Genomic DNA, 24,843 nt, shown 5'->3' on the forward strand with positions numbered 1-24,843 from the left:
TCTTGGACTCATTGCCATGCCCTTGCGCCTTCTTTTGTGCCTTCTTTTGCGCCTTCTCTTCTTTTCTTTTCTTTATCATTTGTAATTGGTCCTCATTGACTTCTCTTGGTGAAAGAGGTAGTAATGTGATCTTTTTGCCTTAGAAGCTAAATGTAAACTTGTTGGCATGGCCATCATGAAAAGCTTTCCTATCAAATTGCCATGGCCTTCCTAATAAAATGTGGGTTGCTTCCATGGGCACTAAGTCACATAATACCTCATCTTTGTAGTTTCCAATGGAGAAGTTAATAAGGACTTGTTTGTCCTATTTAATCTCACCTTCCTCACTAAGCCAAGAAAGCTTATAGGGCTTGGCATGAGGGATGGTTTTCAAGCCAAGCTTGTCCACAACCCTTGTGCTAGCCACATTAACACAACTTCCACTATCAATTATGAGGGAGCAAGTTTTGTTGTTGATTTGGCACCTTGAGTGAAAAATATTTTCTCTTTGATTTTCAAATTCTTTAGGCACTTGGCCTAGTATACGCCTAACCACCAACAAACCTCCTTCATTAAGTTTGATTTCATCCTCACTTGAAGATTGGGAAGAAGTGTGGGAGGAAGAACCTTTAGGGGAGGGGGGAGAAGAATGTTCACTTTCAACCTCTCCTTTAGGGTTCAAGATCATGTTCCTCTTTGTTGGGCAATTTGAAGCAATGTGACCATAGCCCAAACACTTAAAACATTTGATGGAACTAGTTCTTGAACTTTGAGAAGAGTTTGCACTTTCATGGGAGGTTCTAGACGAATTAGTCCTAGGTGGGTGGTCTTTGGAAGGTGGTTTCTCATCCTTTCTTTCTTTTCCTTTCCAAGTTCTAGAGTAGTATTCATTGTATGAAGTATTCCTCTTGGCCTCTTGTTTCTTTTTCAATTGACTTTTAACTTTTAAGGCCAAGTGTAAAATTTTGTCAAGAGTGGAATACTCATATAACTCAACTACATCTTGAACTTCTCTTCTAAGACCACTCACAAATCTAGCTACCTTTTCTTCTTCACTTTCAAATTGGAGTCCTACTTTGAGAATCATGGACTCCATCATTTTAAAATATTCATTCACACACATAGACCCTTGTTGAAGCCTTTGGAGCTTCAAAAGAGTCTCCCTCCTATAGTAGGAAGGAACAAATCTAGCGCGCATCAAAGTCTTAATGTCCATCCAAGAGGCCGCGGGTGGCTCTTGGTTAATATTGTCCATACACAATTGATGCCACCATGTCATGGTATAATCTTCAAATTCTAAAACTACTAAATCTACTTGTTCTTGATCACCAACTAAATGAATGTTGAAGATTTGGTCCACTTTTTGCTCCCACTCTATGTAGAGGTTTGGGTCATTCTTCCCCTTGAACTTTGGAATCTTGATTGGTGGAGGTTGTCTTTGTGGGAGTTGATTGCGCCTTCCACCACCATCATAGTCGTGCCTTCTTCTTCTTCCACCATGGCTAGAGTCCTCGGAAGAGGACCTCCTCCTTCTCCTCTCATCTTCCCTAAGCTCAAGTCTTTGGATGTGCTCTTGTAGGAAGATCTAACTTTTCCTCCTATCCGCCCTCAATTGGTCAAAAGTTTCTCTCCTACTCACTTCCATCTCATGTAAGATGTTGGCAAGGGTCATTTGTTCACTTTCTTAGGCCATAGGAGTCACCATGGGAGGGGAATAAGGTGAGACCGACTCCTCCTCTTCTTCTACCTCCAAGATTGGATCCATATTCATGTTCCTACACCAAATACTCACCAAAAACCGAGACAATGAAGAGGTTAGCTAACAAAAAATTCCAAACCCGAGACCAAGTGTGGTCTTCTCAAGCACCCAAGTGTTTTTTATCACACTTTCAAAGCACACAAGCAAGGCTCGTACTCAAAAACCTTTCAAACAAGTGAAAATACATTTAAAGAGATGAAAACCTTTTCAAAGCTCAAACAAGTGGCTCGGCCACAACACTCGAGGAAGACAAGGAAAAGAAAACTACTAAGACAAAACAAAGATTACCTAAAGACAAGCAAGCAAAGCTCAAAAAACAAGAAAGTTTAACTTCTAAGGAAACTTGTTTTTAAAGACAAAACTTGAACAAGACTAAAGCAACGAAAAGCACTTTCAAAGACTCTATGGAAAGCATTTAAACAAGCCAAGATTATACCTCAAATTATGCATACACCAAGAAAGATCATAACCAAGTTAAAGCATGGAACTAATTTGCCAATATCACCCAAAATCCAAGTATAAAATTTGGTAGCATAACACCTAGTAAAAATGGCCAAATGGATTCACCAAGCAACACATTAGCTCTAAACTGTTTTTGGTCATGAAAATAATTTTTCTTTTCAAAACTAGGTACTTAAGATGATGAGAAGGATATTTTAGGGTGTCTTAAACACTTAGTTCCCAAAAAAATTAGGTCAAAATCAATTTCAAGGAGCATATAACAACAAAAGGCATAGATCTCATGCAATAGCTCAAATACTTAGAAACAAGAACAAGAAAACTCAAAGAAGCATATGACAAGAGACTCAAGCATCCAAAGACATGTTATCCAACCACATTTAGGAGCAAAAGAGTCACAAAACCGAAGCCAAAATTGCCACAACATAACCTGAAAACGTTGTTTTTCGTATTCTCGGCAACTCTGACCTTTGCTCACTCATTTGATCATAACTCTCTCCACAGAATTCCAAATGCGTTAATTCTTTTTTTGTTGGAAACTAGACTCAGAGCTTTCGTTTGATATAAAGAACGTTACTTTTGGACCACTAAGCTAGCTGCAGTATGTTTTTGAAAAACACACACGTTGCTGCCAGCACTATTTTTATGTGGACCATTCAAAGATAGCTACACAAGACAAGGTTAGAACATGAAAACACCATATTCAAGGACAACCAAAGCTCTAGATACCAAATGATGAAGGATTATCTTGTTTCCTTTTAGAGTTATGAATATGGTGAAGTTGTTTAAGAAAGCTTTTTGAAAATTCCCACTGGACATTAAGATGGCATGCTATGTAGATGTGAAGGTTCATTTCTCAAGCTCATGAAAGGAAGAAGAGAGTTGGATTCAAGCTTAAACACACACGGCAATAACAACACTAAAGAGCAAAATGAAAGAAGAAACAACAAAAATGGAAAGCATAGAAGATGAAGAATGGAAGAAGCACGTCACTCAGAGGGGGGGATCTAAGCCAACCAAGCCCTAGAGATGATTAATGGTGCCGCCACTTGCAAGCAAGATAAGACAAAGGTGAGTTCACTTCTAGGAAGGAGAGCTCACAAAAATTGGTGGTTGAATGCACAAAGTTTATAACAAAATGATCAACCCTTTTATCAAGACAAGGGGCGCCCTTTAAATAGGAGTTCACAAACATTAAATGAGTTACTTATGTTGTAGCTTGGGGGTAAGTCTAACTCATAAGCATTGTTGTTAATTCTCCTAATGACTTGAAAGGGGCCATCCCCTCTAGGGAGGAGCTTAGACTTCCTTTGAGTAGGGAATCTCTCCTTTCTCAAGTGAAGCCAAACCCAATCTCCCTATTGGAAGATGACTTCCATTCTTCCCTTCTTACCATCCTCTTGTTGTTTCTTAACTCTCCTCTCAATGGTTTCCTTGACTTGTGAATGCAAGTCTTGGATGTACTTGGCTTTGGCTTCACCATCTTGGCAAGTCCATGCCTCATGAGTGGGTAGGGGAAGGAGGTCTAAGGGAGTTAGGGGATTGAACCCATACACAACCTCAAAAGGGGAATGAGAAGTAGTGGAATGCACAACCCTATTGTAGGCAAACTCTATGCGGGGAAGAAGTTCCTCCCACTCTCTAATGTTTTGCACTATCATACATCTTAGCATTTGCCCTAGGGTTCTATTAACCACCTCGGTTTGGCCATCACTTTGGGGATGACAAGTGGTGGAGAAAAGAAGCTTGGTGCCAAGTTTACCCCACAAGGTTCTCCAAAAATGGCTTAGGAACTTGGAGTCCCTATCACTTACAATGGACCTAGGTAGGCCATGTAGTTTTACCACTTCCTTGAAGAAAAGATTTGCAATATAAGTTGCATCATCAATCTTATGGCAAGGAATGAAATGGGCCATCTTAGAGAACCTATCCACCACTACAAAAATGGAATCCCTACCTTTTTTGGTCCTTGGGAGGCCTAAGATAAAATCCATAGAAATGTCAACCCAAGGCTTGGAAGGGATAGGCAAAGGGGTGTAAAGACCATGGGGTTGGACTCTAGACTTGGTTTTCATGCATGCTATGCAACCTTTGCAATGCCTATCTACATGCTTCCTCATGTGAGGCCAATAGAAGTGTTCTTTCAAGACTTCCAAAGTCTTGTTTGGCCCAAAATGCCCCATTAATCCTTCCTCACGTGCCTCTCTAATGAGTAAGGCTCTTAAGGAACCTTGGGAAATGCAAAGTCTCTTACCTTTGAAAAGATATTGATTGAGAAGGTAAAAGTCTTTGTAAGCCCCTTGGTGGCACTCACTAAGAATGGGGGAGAAATCAACATCCTTTGGATACAATTCCTTAATATGATCAAAACTAAGAAATTTAGTTTCAAGAATGGAAAGGAGGGAATGCCTTCTTGAAAGGGCATCCGCCACAATGTTAGCCTTTCCTTGCTTATGTTTGATCACATATGGAAATTGTTCTAAGAACTCTACCCACCTAGCATGTCTCTTGTTTAACTTGCCTTGGCTTTTCAAAAATTTGAGTGACTCATGGTCACTATGTATCACGAACTCCTTTGAAAGAAGATAGTGTTTCCAAGTTTGCAAAGTTCTCACAAGGGCATAAAGCTCTTTGTCATAGGTGGAGTAGTTGATGTGACTCCCCTTGAGTTTCTCACTAAAATAAGCTATGGGGTGCTCTTCTTGGAGAAGCACGACCCCAATGCCTACATTGGATGCATCACACTCAATTTCAAAAGTTTTGGAGAAGTTAGGGAGGGCTAAGAGTGGTGCATTGATCAATTTTTGTTTTAAAGTTTCAAAAGCCTTTTCTTGATCTTTGCTCCACTTATAGGCCACACCTTTCTTGACCAATTTATTGAGAGGGGCGGCTATGGTGCTAAAGTTTGGCACAAACCTCCTATAGAAACTAGCTAACCCATGGAAAGACCTAAGCTCACTTACATTCTTTGGGGAAGGCCAATCCTTGATGGCCATCACTTTTTCTTGGTCCACATGGACCCCATGTTGATTTATTTTGAAACCTAGGAAGATCACATGATCCATCCCAAACACACATTTCTCCATGTTAGCATATAAGGATGCCTTCCTTAAGGTTTCTAACACACTCCTTAAATGATGCAAGTGGTCATCTTGAGACATACTATAAATGAGAATGTCATCAAAGTACACCATAACAAACTTCCCTAAGAACTCTCTAAGAACATGGTGCATGAGTCTCATAAATGTACTAGGTGCATTGGTCAAGCCAAAAGGCATGACTAACCACTCATATAATCCAAACTTAGTCTTGAAAGAGGTTTTCCATTCATCACCTTCTTTGATTCTAATTTGATTGTACCCACTCTTCAAGTCTATTTTGGAAAATATGGTTGCACCATGTAACTCATCAATCAAATTATCTAATCTAGGAATAGGATGCCTATACTTGATGGTTATGTTGTTGATAGCCCTACAATCTATGCACATTCTCTATGTTCCATCCTTTTTGGGGACAAGAATCACGGGCATTGCACAAGGACTCATGCTATGTTGCACCCACCCCTTTTCTAACAACTCATTCACTTGTTTTTGAATTTCCTTAGCCTCCTCGGGACTAGTCCTATAGGCTGGCCTATTAGGCAAAGATGAGCCTTGTATGAAATCAATTTGGTGTTCTATACCTCTTAGGGGTGGGAGACCCTTTGAAGGTTCTTGAAAAACATCTTTGAACTAATCTAAGACTAATGACAAGTATAAGGGACATCTAGAGTGAGGGTTTTGGAAGGAGGGGGAAGATTCACTAGGATAAGCTAGGAAGATGGGTTTTTGGGTAAGCATTACCTTCTTCACCCCTTTGAGGGTGATCATGCTCTTCTTGGACTCATTGGCATGCCCTTGCGCCTTCTTTTGTGCCTTCTTTTGCGCCTTCTCTTCTTTTCTTTTCTTTATCATTTGTAATTGGTCCTCATTGACTTCTCTTGGTGAAAGAGGTAGTAATGTGATCTTTTTGCCTTAGAAGCTAAATGTAAACTTGTTGGCATGGCCATCATGAAAAGCTTTCCTATCAAATTGCCATGGCCTTCCTAATAAAATGTGGGTTGCTTCCATGGGCACTAAGTCACATAATACCTCATCTTTGTAGTTTCCAATGGAGAAGTTAATAAGGACTTGTTTGTCCTATTTAATCTCACCTTCCTCACTAAGCCAAGAAAGCTTATAGGGCTTGGCATGAGGGATGGTTTTCAAGCCAAGCTTGTCCACAACCCTTGTGCTAGCCACATTAACACAACTTCCACTATCAATTATGAGGGAGCAAGTTTTGTTGTTGATTTGGCACCTTGAGTGAAAAATATTTTCTCTTTGATTTTCAAATTCTTTAGGCACTTGGCCTAGTATACGCCTAACCACCAACAAACCTCCTTCATTAAGTTTGATTTCATCCTCACTTGAAGATTGGGAAGAAGTGTGGGAGGAAGAACCTTTAGGGGAGGGGGGAGAAGAATGTTCACTTTCAACCTCTCCTTTAGGGTTCAAGATCATGTTCCTCTTTGTTGGGCAATTTGAAGCAATGTGACCATAGCCCAAACACTTAAAACATTTGATGGAACTAGTTCTTGAACTTTGAGAAGAGTTTGCACTTTCATGGGAGGTTCTAGACGAATTAGTCCTAGGTGGGTGGTCTTTGGAAGGTGGTTTCTCATCCTTTCTTTCTTTTCCTTTCCAAGTTCTAGAGTAGTATTCATTGTATGAAGTATTCCTCTTGGCCTCTTGTTTCTTTTTCAATTGACTTTTAACTTTTAAGGCCAAGTGTAAAATTTTGTCAAGAGTGGAATACTCATATAACTCAACTACATCTTGAACTTCTCTTCTAAGACCACTCACAAATCTAGCTACCTTTTCTTCTTCACTTTCAAATTGGAGTCCTACTTTGAGAATCATGGACTCCATCATTTTAAAATATTCATTCACACACATAGACCCTTGTTGAAGCCTTTGGAGCTTCAAAAGAGTCTCCCTCCTATAGTAGGAAGGAACAAATCTAGCGCGCATCAAAGTCTTAATGTCCATCCAAGAGGCCGCGGGTGGCTCTTGGTTAATATTGTCCATACACAATTGATGCCACCATGTCATGGTATAATCTTCAAATTCTAAAACTACTAAATCTACTTGTTCTTGATCACCAACTAAATGAATGTTGAAGATTTGGTCCACTTTTTGCTCCCACTCTATGTAGAGGTTTGGGTCATTCTTCCCCTTGAACTTTGGAATCTTGATTGGTGGAGGTTGTCTTTGTGGGAGTTGATTGCGCCTTCCACCACCATCATAGTCGTGCCTTCTTCTTCTTCCACCATGGCTAGAGTCCTCGGAAGAGGACCTCCTCCTTCTCCTCTCATCTTCCCTAAGCTCAAGTCTTTGGATGTGCTCTTGTAGGAAGATCTAACTTTTCCTCCTATCCGCCCTCAATTGGTCAAAAGTTTCTCTCCTACTCACTTCCATCTCATGTAAGATGTTGGCAAGGGTCATTTGTTCACTTTCTTAGGCCATAGGAGTCACCATGGGAGGGGAATAAGGTGAGACCGACTCCTCCTCTTCTTCTACCTCCAAGATTGGATCCATATTCATGTTCCTACACCAAATACTCACCAAAAACCGAGACAATGAAGAGGTTAGCTAACAAAAAATTCCAAACCCGAGACCAAGTGTGGTCTTCTCAAGCACCCAAGTGTTTTTTATCACACTTTCAAAGCACACAAGCAAGGCTCGTACTCAAAAACCTTTCAAACAAGTGAAAATACATTTAAAGAGATGAAAACCTTTTCAAAGCTCAAACAAGTGGCTCGGCCACAACACTCGAGGAAGACAAGGAAAAGAAAACTACTAAGACAAAACAAAGATTACCTAAAGACAAGCAAGCAAAGCTCAAAAAACAAGAAAGTTTAACTTCTAAGGAAACTTGTTTTTAAAGACAAAACTTGAACAAGACTAAAGCAACGAAAAGCACTTTCAAAGACTCTATGGAAAGCATTTAAACAAGCCAAGATTATACCTCAAATTATGCATACACCAAGAAAGATCATAACCAAGTTAAAGCATGGAACTAATTTGCCAATATCACCCAAAATCCAAGTATAAAATTTGGTAGCATAACACCTAGTAAAAATGGCCAAATGGATTCACCAAGCAACACATTAGCTCTAAACTGTTTTTGGTCATGAAAATAATTTTTCTTTTCAAAACTAGGTACTTAAGATGATGAGAAGGATATTTTAGGGTGTCTTAAACACTTAGTTCCCAAAAAAATTAGGTCAAAATCAATTTCAAGGAGCATATAACAACAAAAGGCATAGATCTCATGCAATAGCTCAAATACTTAGAAACAAGAACAAGAAAACTCAAAGAAGCATATGACAAGAGACTCAAGCATCCAAAGACATGTTATCCAACCACATTTAGGAGCAAAAGAGTCACAAAACCGAAGCCAAAATTGCCACAACATAACCTGAAAACGTTGTTTTTCGTATTCTCGGCAACTCTGACCTTTGCTCACTCATTTGATCATAACTCTCTCCACAGAATTCCAAATGCGTTAATTCTTTTTTTGTTGGAAACTAGACTCAGAGCTTTCGTTTGATATAAAGAACGTTACTTTTGGACCACTAAGCTAGCTGCAGTATGTTTTTGAAAAACACACACGTTGCTGCCAGCACTGTTTTTATGTGGACCATTCAAAGATAGCTACACAAGACAAGGTTAGAACATGAAAACACCATATTCAAGGACAACCAAAGCTCTAGATACCAAATGATGAAGGATTACCTTGTTTCCTTTTAGAGTTATGAATATGGTGAAGTTGTTTAAGAAAGCTTTTTGAAAATTCCCACTGGACATTAAGATAGCATGCTATGTAGATGTGAAGGTTCATTTCTCAAGCTCATGAAAGGAAGAAGAGAGTTGGATTCAAGCTTAAACACACACGGCAATAACAACACTAAAGAGAAAAATGAAAGATGAAACAACAAAAATGGAAAGCATAGAAGATGAAGAATGGAAGAAGCACGCCACTCATAGGGGGGGATCTAAGCCAACCAAGCCCTAGAGATGAGTGATGGTGCCGCCACTTGCAAGCAAGATAAGGCAAAGGTGAGTTCACTTCTAGGAAGGAGAGCTCACAAAAATTGGTGGTTGAATGCATAAAGTTTATAACAAAAATGATCAACCCTTTTACAAGACAAGGAGCACCCTTTAAATAGGAGTTCATAGGGGTCCTTTAGCAAATACAAAAACATGAAAAAGGATTAACTAGCAAACCCTAAACCTAATGTGAGAGTGAGTCTTGGTCAAGTGAAGGGAGATGATTGGTGGAGGCATTCCCATGAGGATTCTAGGCCAAAAGAGGAAGGAGACCAAGTGACCTTCTAAGGCGTAAACTACAAAGGCAAAAGGAGACAAGGTACATGTCTACTTTTGCTTTTGCTTTACGCTTTTTGCTTTCCTCTCTCTTCCAGTTCATCCAAGTGCTCCAATCACCAAGTGCCACCTAGCCATGCTCTACTTTCTCTTAATTACCTACAAAACAAGACAAACAAGGATTAGCATGTTGGTTTAAGTTAATCTAATCTTGGTCAAAGGTCAACTTTGGATCAAAGTCAACAAGTCAACCAAAATAAATCAACTAGAAACCAACTTAGGGAATTCAAACTAAAGTAATGCAAAACAAAGATAAAGGTGATGGAATAGAAGACTCCCCTCTAGACATGCTTCTAGTGATCCTTCTTGAGGGAGCTTCTAAGGAGTTGGTCATGCCTTCATCATCAGCTCTTCTTTTTCATCCTTGACTACAGTGAGGCTTGTCTTTTTGGGAACAACATGGATAAGGCTGACCCACTGATTGTCTGAAATGGGGTAGATGATCCCAACTTGTAGAAGCTTGGTCACCTCCTTGTTGATAACATCTGATATTACATGGTTAAGTCGCCTTTGTTGTTGTCTCACTGGCTTTGCTCCATCTTTCAACAATATCCTGTGCATGCATATTGATGGGCTAATACCAGGAATGTTAGCCAATGTCCATCCAATTGCCTTGTGCTTTTCAAGAACATGCAACAACCTCTACTCTTATTTAGTAGTGTGGGAGTTGGAAATGATGACGGACAATTTGTCCTCCTCCTCCAAGTAGACATACTTGAGGTTGTCTGGTAAGGGTTTCAACTTTGGAATGTTGGATGCTGGCTGAATATCAAGAACTAGAGGGGAGGGAGAAATGGGTTCTATAACCTGTACCTCAACATAACAATCAGATGCATATGTACTTCCTGCAACATGGTTAGTGCAATTTGATTATATAACATCAAAGTCAATAGGTACAACACATAGAGAATCAAACTCAGCAGATTCAACATTATCCACATCATATTCAGTATCAGAATCAAGAACATCAATGTATGCAAACTCAGATAACTCAAACATAGATGAATATTTTAATGCATGCAAAGAGTGCAAATTAGAAATATGTCCATCAATAGCATGATCAATGATATCAACGTGAAAAAACAAAGTGATCCTCAGAAGGATGTTTCATGGCATCCAAAATATTAAAATGTAGTACAATATCATCAAACTCCATGGATAAAATGCCAGCATGGACATCAGTCTTGGTTCGAGTTGTATTTAAAAATGGTCTCCCTAAAATGAGTGGGGTAGAACCACGGGAAAATCCTTCTTCCATATCAAGAATGTAAAAATCAGCAGGAAAAATTAGTTCACCAACCCGAACCAAGACATCCTCAATGAAATCGGCAGAGTGGAAAACACTTCTATTTGCCAATTGAATGACCACACCCGTCGGTTGCAATGGTCTAAGAGACAAAGAATTGAAAATAGACAGAGGCATGACATTAATCGAAGCATCCAGATCAAGCATATCATTCTCAAACTTATTATTACCAATAATACAGGGAACACAAAATGTACCTGGGTTTTTACACTTTTAAGGGATTTGAGGAACAAATTTACCTATCAGTGTAGATACGTTTCACCCCATGTTGATCCTCTAATTGCCCTTCAGCCTCCTCTTGTGCGTGCACAGCTCCTTCAAGAACTTGGCATATTTGGGAATCTGTTTGATGGCGTCCAAAAGAGGTACGTTAACCTCCACCTTGTTGAATGTTTGTAAGATCTCCCTGTCAACCACTTCCATCATTTATCTTGGAATAACTCTCAGAGGAAAGGGAAGAGTCATGGAAGGTATAAAAAATGTGGAAGGAAGGGCTACATGAACATCATCATGCTTTCTCTTATGTGTACCACCAGGGTCAACTTCCTCTTGAGGTGTAGGCTCAAGAATGGGAACTTCAATATTTTTCCATATCTCAATGTGATGGCACTCACATTTCTCGGATTCTCCACTGTTAGTGATGGCAACTTATCATAATTTAGAGCCTATGCTTGATTAAGTTGTGTAGCCATCTGCCCCATTTGATTTGTTAAAGTCTGGATTGAGGCTCTAGTCTCCTTTTGGAATTGCATATTCTGAAGTGTCATCATTCTAACCAACTCTTCCAATAAAGTAGAAGAGGTAGGTGCATGTGCAGGAGGAGCTAAACCTCGTGTGGTATAGGTGGAACAAGAGTAGCTTGTGTAGGCGCAACTCTTTGTTGAGGAGGTGGATGCACATTTTGAAACTGTTGGTTTTGCTGTTGTTGGTTGCCTTGGTTTCCCCATCTCAGATTAAGGTGATTCCTCCATCCTGGTGTTGGGGCCTATTGTTATCGAAAATATTAGTTGCATACGCATGAGGAGTATCCACTGGTGTAGAAGAAGAAGGGCCTATTGTTGCAATGTTGGGCAAGAGTCTGTGAAATGATCAACGGATGTTCAAAGGCCACAAACTCTTGTAGCTGGAGCTCTTTGATTGGAAGCAAGTTGGTTGACCAGTGGGGTAAGAGCATTAATCTTTCTCTCCAACTTCTTGGTGTATTCGGCTGCCCCTACATCATGAACTCCTCTATGAACTCCTCTAACAACTATGGCATCACTCCTTGTGCCAAATTGTTGAGAATTGGAAGCCATGTTCTCGATTAGTTGTCTAGCTGCAGTTGGTGTCATGTTACCAAGAGCGCCACCACTTGCTGCATCAATCATGTTCCTATCCATGTGGTGCTAGCCTTCCTAAAAATATTTTAGAAATAGATGTTCAAAGATTTGATGGTGGGGAACTTGAACAAAGATTCTTGAACCTCTCCTAGTATTTGTAGAGGGTCTCCCAAGATTATTGCTTGATGCTAAAAATTTCCTTCCTTATGGTTGTTGTCCTACAAGCAGGGAAGAATTTGGCCAGGAACAATCTCTTCAAGTCATCCCAGCTCGTGATGGACCGTGCTGCAAGGTAGTATAACCAGTCTTTTGCATTACCCTCCAAGGAATGAGGAAAGGCCTTCAAGTAGACATGGTCTTTTTGGACATCTACAGGCTTAATGGTGGAACACACGACATGAAACTACTTCAAGTGTTTGCACGAGTCCTCATCTGCAAGGCCATGAAACTTTGGCAACAAGTGTATTAATCCAGTTTTTAACACATATGGAACTTCCTCCTTAGGATATTGAATGCATAAACTGTCATAAGTGAACTCTGGTTCAGTGAGCTCACTCATTGTTCTTTCATGAGGTGGAGGAGGTTAAGCTATATTATTAGTATGAAAATTAGAATGATCCGAATAAACAATATGCTCAGAATGCAAAAAATGAACAGAATGAGGAATGTTAAGAGTATGAGAAGAATCAGGAAAAGTCACAGAATAGTCAGCATGCAAAGATGGATTCCTAAGATGCCTACGTCCTCTATGGAAGGTCCTATCAATCTCAGGGTCAATGGGTCGTAATTCACTTGGGTTTCCCATAGTCATGAACCAAAATACATTAATTCTAGTGGTATTGGCATAACAAAGGGTAAAACTACAAGTATACTCAAACGAACTCCAAATGACTTGAAAATTGGTAGAATTGTCCTTTGAGTGATCAAACAGTTCCACAAAAAATAATTAACTCAAAACTCAAAGTGAAAGTATTTTTAAATTTTTTTCAAAAGTGAGAAAAATGAAGAAATATCACAAAAAACATTGCTGAAAGATAGAAACCGACATTTTCTAGAGAATCTGAGTTTGATAACTGGCAGAGCGGGTTCTGACAAGGTAGGAAATTCAATTCCACCCCAAATGCATAAAAATAATGTCGATTCTGATAACTAGAGCAAAAGTTATGGTCCTTTGAAGTTTGACTAAAAATTAGTCCAAATTTTTTTCCCATCATGTTCAAAGTCTTAAAAGTGGGAAGAAAATATTTCAAGTCAAAACAAGCACCATAGATACCATAACTAAATTCCATAAGTTAAATGCCAAAATCGAACAATATCCAACACTATTCACTACACTAGAATTAACATTATTCATGCGCCGTGACACTATTTACTCTACAACACAAATAACACGCATAGTACACAAAAACACATAGAAACACTACCACAATCAACATATACCAACTTAACCACACCAAAACACCAAACACAAACACAAACACCAATATATACAAACACAAACACATTGAAAATTTTACTTAGAACAAAACTATTGGTCCTCGACAACGGCACCAAATTTTATAGAGGGTGTACCCCACCAAATTAAAACAGATTAAATGCAGTATATGAAAGTTGAACCAAGTTGTCTACCAATGACCAAAATTTTCATCCAAAGCTTCAATTTCCAAGTGAACACAACACTATAACATAGGGAGGGTTTGGCAGATTTACGGATGTAACACACAATTGAAAACTTAAATACAGATGTGTAAAAACGATGTAAAAATAGCGTTGATTCCTTGCTTCAAATGAAAATCCACCAATCACGGATTACAAATAAAAAGGTTCTATTACAATTCATTAAGCATGAACACACAACGATTCCACTCTGTAAATTAAGCAAAAACAAAATGGTTTCTTCATTAAACCCAAACACAAATTCAGAATGGAGAGTTTAACAAAACTCCACTGAACAAAATACTAATCTCAAGGTTTCAATTCAATATTTGCAAAGAATCAACACGTAAACTTAGCGCCTCATGGAATTCGAATTAGGGTTCAACATAATTTGTGATTCAACCATTCAAATTGATACAAAATAGTGGAGAAAACCTAAATTGGTACAAGAAACGAAAATGTGCAAGGAGAGAATGGGGCAAGAACGAAAACAACCAACAAAAACATAAATGCTTCAATATAAATGTTACCCAAGGTATAGAAAACGAAAACCCCAACAATTAGTGTTGTCCACAACTCATAAAACGTGAAAAATGAGTGGAAAACATGAAAAATGAACTTGTGCCTCTATGGGTCTCCTTCCAAAGCTTCAAAAACCTAAAATGGAGAGTGGGGAAGATGATGCTGTTAGTAAACGATAATGGAGAGTGGAGAAGATGATGGTGTAGCAGGAGCTGGGGTAGCAATAGGGATAGGTGGAACTGGCGCATCTTGTGGTGCAGGTGCAACTCTTTGTTGTTGGTGAGGAGGTGGCTACACATTTTGAACCTGTTGGTTTTCTTGCTGTTGCTGGTTGCCCCATCTTAAATTAGGATGATTTCTCCAACCTGGATTGTATCTATTGGTGGACAAATCATGGTTTTGCTGGTGTTATTGGGGTAACCTATTGTTGAAAATGTTAGCAGCATAGGCTTGAGGAGTATTAGAAGGTGTAGAAGTCGTGGCTTGTTGCAAGGCGAGGCAAGAATCTGTGAAATGCTCAATTGACGTGCAAATGCCATAAACTCCTGCAATAGAAGGTGCAGCTTTTTGATTTGCAACAAGTTGGTTGACTAAGGTGGTAAGAGCATCAATTTTGCTCTCCAACTTCTTAGTGTACACGGTAGCTCCTACATCATGAACTCCCCTAACAACAATGGCATCATTTCTTGCACCAAATTGCTCAGAGCTAGAGGCCAAGTTCTCAATCAATTGCCCTGCTGTTGCTGGGGTCAAATTACCAAGAGCACCATCACTTGCAGCATCAATCATACTTTTATCCATATGGTGCAAGCCTTCATAAAAATACTAAAGAAGTAGATGCTCAGATATTTTGTGGTGTGGGCAACTAGAACACAAATTATTGAATATCTCCCAATATTCATAAAGACTCTCCCTAGACTGTTGCTTGATGTCAGGAATCTCCTTTCTTATGGTTGTTGTCTTCGATGCAGGGAAGAATTTGACCAAGAATAATCTCTTCAAGTTATTTAAGCTCGTGATGGAGCTTAGTGCAAGGTAGTACAACTAATCTTTTGCATTGCCCTCCAAGGAATAAGGAAAAGCCTTCAAGTACACAATATCGTGAATTGGTGCAAATAAATGTCCTATCAAATTCAAGATGATTCATTATTTTCCTCCATTCCATTAGCCTTTGTACATCCATTTGATAGTTGTTCAATGCTTAATTATTGTTCTTAATGTATTTTCATCTGTTGGGTTTTATTGGGCCATTGTTCCGAATTTGAGTTAATTTCACAATATTTGGCCTAATTTTCGTTTTAATTATTTTTAGGTATTTTGGTGAAGCAAATTTTGGAGCTTGGACATTTATCTTAAGGTCAAGAGAGAGTTTCCACGTCATTTTGACATCATTGCCACATCTGTGCCATGTTAGTCATCTCGTCCACGTCATTGGGCCAACATTTTCAGCCCCTACTATCATTTTTGTAATTCTAAGTGGCAGAATGACATTTTTGTAATTCTAAGTGGCAAAATTGAGGTGACCACATTTTTAGGTCATTTTTTTCTCAAGCAGCCACTTCTTCTTCTTCTGTTTGGCATCCTCAATTTTCATTTTAGGGTTTCTCCATTTTTGTTTTTGTTTTACAGATTGGTGATTGTGCAGATTGTGTTTTTCATCTAATTTCAATTCAAATTTCGTTGGTTTGTTTCCTTTCATCTACTATTTCAGTTCGTTCCAATGCATTTTCATTTTTGTTTGACATATAATCTGAATTCCATGAGGAGCTAATTTTCGTTTGCATTGGCAAAATTGAAATGAAACCATGAGATTGTTGGTCGTTTCTGGGTTTTGTTCGGATTTAACTCTGTTTCAGGTTGTGTTTTTATGATAAATATGTTTTTGATGCATGCTTAATCTCAAATTCGTGTTTTGTGCACATTAATGGCTCGTATTCATGGTTAATGTTTATGGGTTCTATCGCGCTTGGTTCAATTTGTGGGTGTTAACTGCCTGAAATTTTTTGTGCTTAATGACATAATGAATCCATGGTAATTTTCGCTTAGTTGATTAACTTAAGGTTCATGAGAGCAAATTTGAATAGAACAATTAATTTGATAATATGTGATTGATGGAATTTCAATTGAATCAAGGAATCATTTTTTTTTATATAATTGTTAAATTTCTCTGCAATTTTTGTGAATTAAATTTTGTGCAAATTCATCAACCCCCCTTTGGTGTTATGTTTATTTATGGAAATTAAGCTATGGACAAAAATATTGATAGTTGGGAGATGACTTGGTTCAACTTTCACGTACTACATTTAATCTATTTTATTTGATCACGTACGACCTCGATCAAATTTAGCGCCACTGTTAGGGACCAATGTTTCCGTTCATACTATTTCCAGTGTTGAGTTGAGTTGTGTTTTATGTGTGTGTTGTTTTCTAAATTGTGGGATTAAGTGTGTTTGATGTTTTGGTGAGTCATGTGCGAATGTTCATTGTGGTGTTATTGTTTTGTTCAGTACTTATTTCCATTCCAGTGGTGTTTCCATGAGTGTGTGCGTGTTGTTTGTGTGGTAGAGTGAATAGTGTCACGGCGCATGAATAATGTTGAATTCTGGCATTTAACTTGTGGAATTTTGTTATGGTAGCTACGGTCCTTTTTTTGACTTGAAATGTTTTTTCTTCACTTCTAAGACCTTGAACTTGATGGGAAAAATGACTGGAGCAGCTGGAATGGTGTGATTTGAGAGATTCAAAAAAAATTTGGACTGATTTTCAATCAAACTTTTGCTTTGGTTATCAGAATCACAATTATTTTATATGCATTTGGGGTGGAATTTAATTTCCTACCTTGTTGAAACTCGCTCTGTTGGTTATCGAGCTTAGATTCTCCAGAAAATGCTGCTATCTATGTTTCATCAATGTTTTTTGTGATTTATCTTCATTTTTTCACTTTTGAAAAAATTTTAAAAATACTTAAACTTTGAGTTTTAAGTTGATTTTTTTGTTATGGTACTGTTTGATCACTCAAGGGACAATCCTACCAATTTTCAAGTCATTTGGAATTCGTTTGAGTATACTTGTAGTTTTACCCTTTATTATGCTGATACCACTAGAATTAATGTATTTTGGTGCATGACTAGGGGAAATCTAAGTGACTTACAACCATTTGATCCTGAGATTGATAGGACCTTCCACAGAGGAGTTAGGCATCTTAGGAATCCATCTTTGCATGCTGACTATTCTGTGACTTTTCTTTATTCTTCTAATTCCCTCATACTCATGACATTTCTCATTTTATGCATTTTTTGCATTCTGAGCATATTGTGCATTCTGATCTATCTGATTTTCATACTGATAATATGGCTCAACCTCCACGTCATGAGAAGACAATGAGTGAGCTCACTACACCTAAGTTCACTTATGATAGTTTGTGCATTCAGTATCCTGAGGAGGAAGTTCCTTATGTTTCAAAAACTGGATTAATACACTTGTTGTCAATGTTTCATGGCCTTACAGGTGAGGACCCGTGCAAACACTTGAAGCAGTTCCATGTCGTGTCTTCTACCATGAAGCCTGGAGATGTCCAAGAAGACCATGTCTACTTGAAAGCTTTTCCTCATTCCTTGGAGGGCAATGCAAAAGACTGGTTGTACTACCTTGCACCCAGGTCCATCACAAGTTGGGATGACTTGAAGAGATTGTTCCTGGCCAAATTCTTCCATTCTTCCAGGACAACATCCATAAGGAAGGAAATTTCTGGCATCAAGTAACAGTCTGGGGAGAGCCTCTACGAATACTAGGAGAGGTTCAAGAACATCTCCTTCTACAATATTTTTATGAGGGCCTGCACCATATGGATAGAAACATGATTGATGTTGCAAGTGGTGGTGCTCTTGGTAACATGACCTCAGATGTAGCTAGGCAAATAATCGAGAACATGGCTTCTAATTCTAAACAATTTGGCACAAGGAGTGATGCCATAGTTGTTAAAGGAGTTCATGATGTAGGGGCAGCCGAATACACCAAGAAGTTGGAGACTAAGATTGATGCTCTTACCACACTGGTCAACCAAATTTCTTCCAATCAAAGAACTCCAACAGCAATATTTTGTGGCATTTTTACATCCGTTGATCATTTCACAAACTCTTGCCTAGCATTGCAACAACAGGATACTTCTTCTACACCCGTGGATACTCTTCAGGCGTATGCCACTGATATTTTCAACACAATAGGTCCCAACACCAGCAACAAAACCATGCTTTGTCAACAAATAGATACAATCCAGGATGGAGGAATCACCCTAATCTGAGATGGGGAAACCAGGGCAACCAACAGCAGTAAAACTATTAGTTTCAAAACGTGTAGCCACCTCCTCAACAAAGAGTTGCGCCTACACAAGCTGCTCCTGTTCCATTTGTACCCACACCAGCTCTTGTTGCACCTGCTTCTTATTCTTCTACTTCAATGGTGGAGTTGGTCAGAATCATGACACTTCAGAATATGCAATTCCAGCAGGAGATTAGAGCCTCAATCTAGACTTTGACAAATCAAATAGGGCAGATGGCTACACAACTTCATAAAGCACATACTTAAAATTCTGATAAGTTCCCACTGCTTAGCCAACACCTGAAAAGGAAGTTGACCCTGCCACACTTCAGAGAAAGCGTGATGCTCATGCAATCGGTCCTTCCATGTCTAGTGTGGCTCCTACGCCTTCCACCTCTTCATTTCCCTCCAAGAGCCATTCCAAGCAAAAAGATGGAAGAGGTTGACAAGGAGATCTTAGAAACAATCAGGAAGGTGGATGTGAACATACCTTTATTGGATGCCATTAAATAGATCCACAGATATGCAAAGTTCCTTAAGGAGTTATGCACGCACAAGAGGAGGCTGAAGGGCAATGAGAGGATCAACATGGGGAGAAACGTATATGCACTAATAGGTAAATCTGTTCCTCAAATCCTTGAGAAGTGTAAAGACCCAGGTATATTCTGTGTTCCCTGCATTATTGGTAATAATAAGTTTGAGAATGCTATGCTTGATCCAGGTGCTTCGATTAATGCCATGCCTCTATCTATTTTCAATTCTCTGTCTCTTGGACCATTGCAACCAACGGGTGTGGTCATTCAATTGGCAAATAGAAGTGTTGCCCACCATGTCGATTTCATTAAGGATGTCTTGGTTCGGGTTGGTGAACTAATTTTTCCTGCTGATTTTTACATTCTTGATATGGAAAAGGGATTTTCCCGTAGTTCTGCCCCACACATTTTCGGAAGATCATTTCTAAACACAGCCCGAACCAAGATTGATGTCCATGCTGGCACCTTATCCATGGAGTTTGATGACATTGTGGTGCGTTTTAATATTTTGGATGCCATCAAACATCCTTCTAAGGATCACTCTGTTTTTCACGTTGATATGATTGATCATGTTGTTTGTAACGTTCTATCCGAAAATTACTTATTAAAATAAATAAGAAAATAAATAAAATAATCACCTCATTTATTAATCATCAATTTCCCAAAAACGCGGGAAAATTTAAACATTAAAGTCCAACGCGCCAATATAGATAAAATAAATCGCATCAGTACGTGTTACAATTAAAATCTTCTATAAAATTATCACACGCTCTGCCGCTAGGTGCCTCGCGGCTCCACTGACTGGCGCATCTATCTCGCGTCGCCAGGCGCCACCGAACCTCCAAGGTTTCAATTGCATTATTCCGCCTGGCGGAACCCCCTCTACCGCCAGGCGCCCTGTGCGCACTATGACCACTGTCATAGGTTGGTGTTCCGTCCACTTGGCGGCTTGCCCACACTGCCAGGCGCCACACCAGTAGCGCAATGCTACTGGTTTCTTGACACTTTAACAGATTCCCCAAAGGGTCCAAATCACACCGCATACAAACTTGTAGTACAATTATTGCACTCCATTCACAATTCTATACTAAATTACAAAACATTCAATCCATCAAATTATAGTACGCTTGTGGCATTTCAAGTTTGATTCTATAACTAGCTTACCAACTTCACAAAAGTCAAACAACAAAAATTTGCAATGTATCTCATACCTTAGATGACTCAAATATTGTACATGCAATCCAAACCAACACCAATATCAATTTCAGACATCTAACCATATTTTCCACAATTAAATGCCACATTCTATTTCATGCTCATCATTTTTACCTTTTTGACCAAACCCAAAGTCATCAATTTCATAATATAATGTCCTATTTACGATTTACAATTCACAATTGAAGATGATCCCCGTACCCAAGCATGACCAAGCACCCCAATTCCAGTACATGCTATCATGTTGCAATAACACCATTATACTCATCATACAAAGATTAACTGCATTCATTTAAACATTATTCATATATACCATATGTCCATAAATTCATGAGTTTGACGCTTACTCACCCACAACACTAACTTAATCCGAAATTCCCCCTTTTCATCCAAGAATTCAGCAATTCATCACGCATACAGTAATATTCATCATAGTCATCAATCAAACTGAACTCCATCCAGTCCCCAACATAAACCCTAACCCTTAATTCATATAGAATTGATGCATTCAACATAACCATAACTACACAACCAAATAGGATCATCAAGATTTGCATTCCAGTATGACATCATCACAGCAAAACCATAATTATCACAAAATACTCAAAACAGCGAAAAATCCTGAAATCGTGCTCACGTCGCCTGACGGTTCATCCTCTGCCGCCAAGCGATTCATGAAGAAAAACCCAGAAACTGGGTCTACCGCTTATGTCGCCTTATGGTGCATGCATGACCGTCAGGCGATTTCTAGAAAATTCCAGAAACCCGACTAAATTTAGATGAAACTAACAGCACGCAATACCAAACACTTAAGCAATTCACGATTATGTACAATGGCACTTAAACCAATCAAAAGGAACTCCCCTAACATGGATTCCTTGCTCAATTTGCTAAATGTGCTACTTCTTTCTTCTTTTCCAATCTCCCTATTACTCTTCTACCAATTCAGACCCAGAACCTCACTCAACACTCACAATTACTCTCCTTTCGCGCTCTCTTTCTAGTCTAGTCTCAGCCTTGGCAAAACCCTTCCTAATACTCAACTTTTACCTTTTAAACAATGCTTAAATTTAGGTCAATAAGGCAAAAACGGGTTTCCTACTTAATTATTGGTTAATGGCCATTCATGGTCCCTTTATGGCTGCTTTTCAGCCTCCCTTGGCTGCTAGATCAGTTATGGTTTCCCCTAACCCTTCCATTCCACCCAAATCTAGCATTAGCAAAAAAATATAAAGTTTAATTTAGGTTTTCCCCAAGACTAAAACCCACAACCATGCAATTACTAAGTTAATACCAAACCATCATGCCAATTCATATTTCATGCCAACTAGTATAACCCAATTGTTATCTTCTTACTTACACGCACATACATATTAGAAAAATAAATAAATAAAATTAAATCTTACACAAATGGCATACATAGGACTCGAACCTAAATCCTCTCACACAATCAAAGTACTCACAACCAATTGAGCTAGTACTTTTCCACGTCATAAAGGTTAGCATTTAATGCCATAAAGGCTTCTCTCACTCGCATTAATTAAATAATTAATTATTTAATTATTTAAATTTAGCGGGTCTTACACTATTGATGGACATATTTCTAATTTTCACCCTTTACAATGCATAAAATATTATTCTGTGTTTAAGTAATCTGAGTTTGCATGCATTGATATTCTTGATTCTAATTCTGAATATGATGTGGATAATGTTGAATCTACTCAGGTTCAATCTGTTGAGTTTGACTCTTTAAGTGTTGTACCTATTGCCTTTGATGTTATACAATCAGATTGCACTAACCATGTTGCAGGAAGTACATATGCATCCGATTGTTATGTTGAGGTACAGGTTGTGGAACCCATTTCTCCCTTCCCTTTGGTTCCTGATATTCAACCAGCATCCAACACTTTCGAGTTAAAACCCCTACTAGACAACCTCAAGTATGTATATTTGGAGGATGAGCAAAGATTACATGTGATCATCTCTACCTCCCTCTTTATTGAGCAAGACCAAAGGTTGTTGGAAGTGCTCAAGAAGCACAAGAAAGCCATTGGGTGGACATTGGCTGACATTCCTGGAATTAGCCCATCCACATGCATGCATAAGATTTTATTAGAGGATGGAGCAAAACTAGTCAAAAATCCGCAGAGGTGACTGAACCGTGTCATTCTAGAGGTTGTGAAGAAGAAGGTGACCAAGCTTCTACAAGCCGAGATAATCTACCCCATTTCAGACAATCAGTGGGTTAGTCTCATCCATGTGGTTCCCAAAAAGACAAGTCTCACTGTAGTCAAGAATGAAAAAGAGTAGCTGATTCCAACAAGGGTGCAAAATAGTTAGAGAGTTTGCAAAAACTACAGAAGGCTAAATCAAGAAACCTGGAAAGACCACTTCCCCTTACCTTTTATTGATCAGATGCTTGAGTGCTTGGCAACTAAATCCCATTACTACTTTCTTGATGGCTTTTCTAGTTACTTTCAAATCCATATTGCACCTGAAGACCAAGAGAAAACCACATTCACCTGCCCCTTTGGCACTTTTGCCTATAGGAGGATGCCTTTTAGCCTATGCAATGCCCCTAGCACATTGCAGCGGTGCATGCTTAGCATTTTCAATGATTTTCTTGAAAACTACATAGAGGTGTTTATGGATGATTTTACTATGTATCGATCCTCATTTGATGCATGTTTAGATAGTCTGGATAGAGTTTTGAATAGGTGCATCCAATCTAACCTTGTTCTCAATTTTGAGAAATGCCATTTCATGGTAGAACAAGGCATAGTTTTGGGACACATCATTTAAAGTTAGGGCATTGAAATTGACCCTGCCAAGATTCAGTTATTTCATTGTTGCCTTACCCTTCTTTTGTGCGAGAGGTTCGTTCTTTTCTTGGCCATGCAGGGTTTTATAGGTTCTTTATTCAGGATTTCAACAAGAAGGCCCTTCCACTATCTAAGTTGTTGCAAAAGTGATGTGACCCCAACAAGCCCAAGCCCATATCAAGGCCCAAGCCCATATCAAGGCCCAATCACTAGAAGCATGATGAGAAAGATTCACATGGGCCTCTCACAAGATGATCAAGTCAATCATGGGCTTTTTACATTATTTACATGGGCTAAAGAAATCTCTAAAATATGAGATGATGCATGAAGGAAGTAGTCTAGATTTAAATTGGGCCATTGTTTAGGCTTTGCTTTCAATAAAAGCTAGAACACTTGTTGGGATCATTTGGGCCGAGCCCAATGTGCTTCCATTGGCCGAGAGTTACTAGAGTGGCTCTCCTTTTGGATGCAAGCAAAGCATGAACTAAGCAAGGAGCATGTGATGGAAGCATGGTGCGTGTGACTTGGGCAAGGAGAGTGTGATATGCCACTTGGCACCATCTAGACTCATCTATTACATCACATGGTCTATAATCAAGCTTCTTCTCCAAGCTACATTTACATTTCATCTTTGTTGCATTTTCTTTTCATTTGGCCGGCCATGTGCCTATAAATAGAGCCACTCAAATTTTGTAATGGTTACTCTTGAATTGCTAATAAATGCTAGTGTTTGAGATCACTCCACACTTCTATTAATTTGAGAGCACACATGGCTAACCTTCTCCTTCATCTCCTCTAGCCACCTTCCATACCATAGCTCCACTTCTACTCTTCATCTTCACCAAAATCTCCATTTCCGAGAGCAACCTTTCTCTAATTCTCCAAATTCCGCTGCACTTCATCTTCTCCTCAACATTCTCCATGGATTTCCTCCCTCTCCTACTCCAAGGACGTCCATCAAAAAGGATGTTGACTTCATCTTTGGTGAAGGATGCAAAAAGGCTTTCGATTGCCTTAAGCAGGCCTTGACCAACACTCCGATCATTCAGGCACCCAATTGGACAACCTTATTCGAGCTTATGTGTGATGCATCCAATTATGCATTGAGGGTTGTTCTGGCTCAAAGGATTGACAAGCAGTCAAGGGTAATCTATTACGCCTTCAAGACATTAGATGTTGCCCAAGCAAACTACACCACAATAGAGAAGGAGCTTCTTGCGGTTATTTTTGCACTTTAAAAGTTTAGATCTTATCTGCTTGGTTCTTCTGTTGTCGTGTTTACTGACCATGCAGCTATAAGTACCTGTTTGAGAAGGTAAAATCCAAGCCTCAGCTGATTAGATGGATGCTCTGGCTCTAGGAATTTGATTTGGAGATTCGTGATAGGAGTGGAGCATAAAACTTGGTTGTAGACCATCTGATCAGGATTGGGAGGTCTGCTGATGATTCTTCACCAATTTGGGATGATTTTTTGATGGGAGTTTGTT

At 39.0% G+C, this 24,843-nt stretch overlaps 1 protein-coding gene and 1 pseudogene across 1 annotated transcript; one reads left to right on the top strand and one right to left on the bottom strand.

Annotated features, from left to right (window-relative positions):
- Nucleotides 1–12,351, bottom strand: part of LOC146881694 (uncharacterized) — a 30,070-nt pseudogene extending 17,719 nt beyond the window's left edge.
- Nucleotides 12,352–19,374: 7,023 nt separating this feature from the next.
- Nucleotides 19,375–22,688, top strand: LOC146881695 (uncharacterized). Its single transcript, XM_085669309.1, has 3 exons — nt 19,375–19,812; nt 21,609–21,713; nt 22,260–22,688. The coding sequence occupies exons 1-3, from the start codon at nt 19,375–19,377 to the stop codon at nt 22,686–22,688; spliced, it is 972 nt and encodes a 323-aa protein (XP_085525435.1).
- The last annotated feature ends 2,155 nt before the right edge of the window (nt 22,689–24,843 follow it).

The sequence above is a fragment of the Vigna unguiculata genome, chromosome 11, assembly GCF_037176805.1.
Source record: "Vigna unguiculata cultivar grain cowpea cultivar isolate G323 ecotype 2 chromosome 11, ASM3717680v1, whole genome shotgun sequence".
NCBI classification, from domain to species: Eukaryota; Viridiplantae; Streptophyta; class Magnoliopsida; order Fabales; family Fabaceae; genus Vigna; species Vigna unguiculata.

What these genes read in the sequence shown, in the direction of transcription:
- LOC146881695 (XM_085669309.1), top strand. Translation starts at nt 19,375, where the DNA reads ATGGGGAGAAACGTATATGCACTAATAGGTAAATCTGTTCCTCAAATC. An exon ending in TGGAGTTTGATGACATTGTG is followed by an intron (nt 19,813 to 21,608) that starts GTGCGTTTTAAT and finishes GCTTAAATTTAG; the next exon opens with GTCAATAAGGCAAAAACGGG. An exon ending in TGGCTGCTAGATCAGTTATG is followed by an intron (nt 21,714 to 22,259) that starts GTTTCCCCTAAC and finishes GAATCTACTCAG; the next exon opens with GTTCAATCTGTTGAGTTTGA.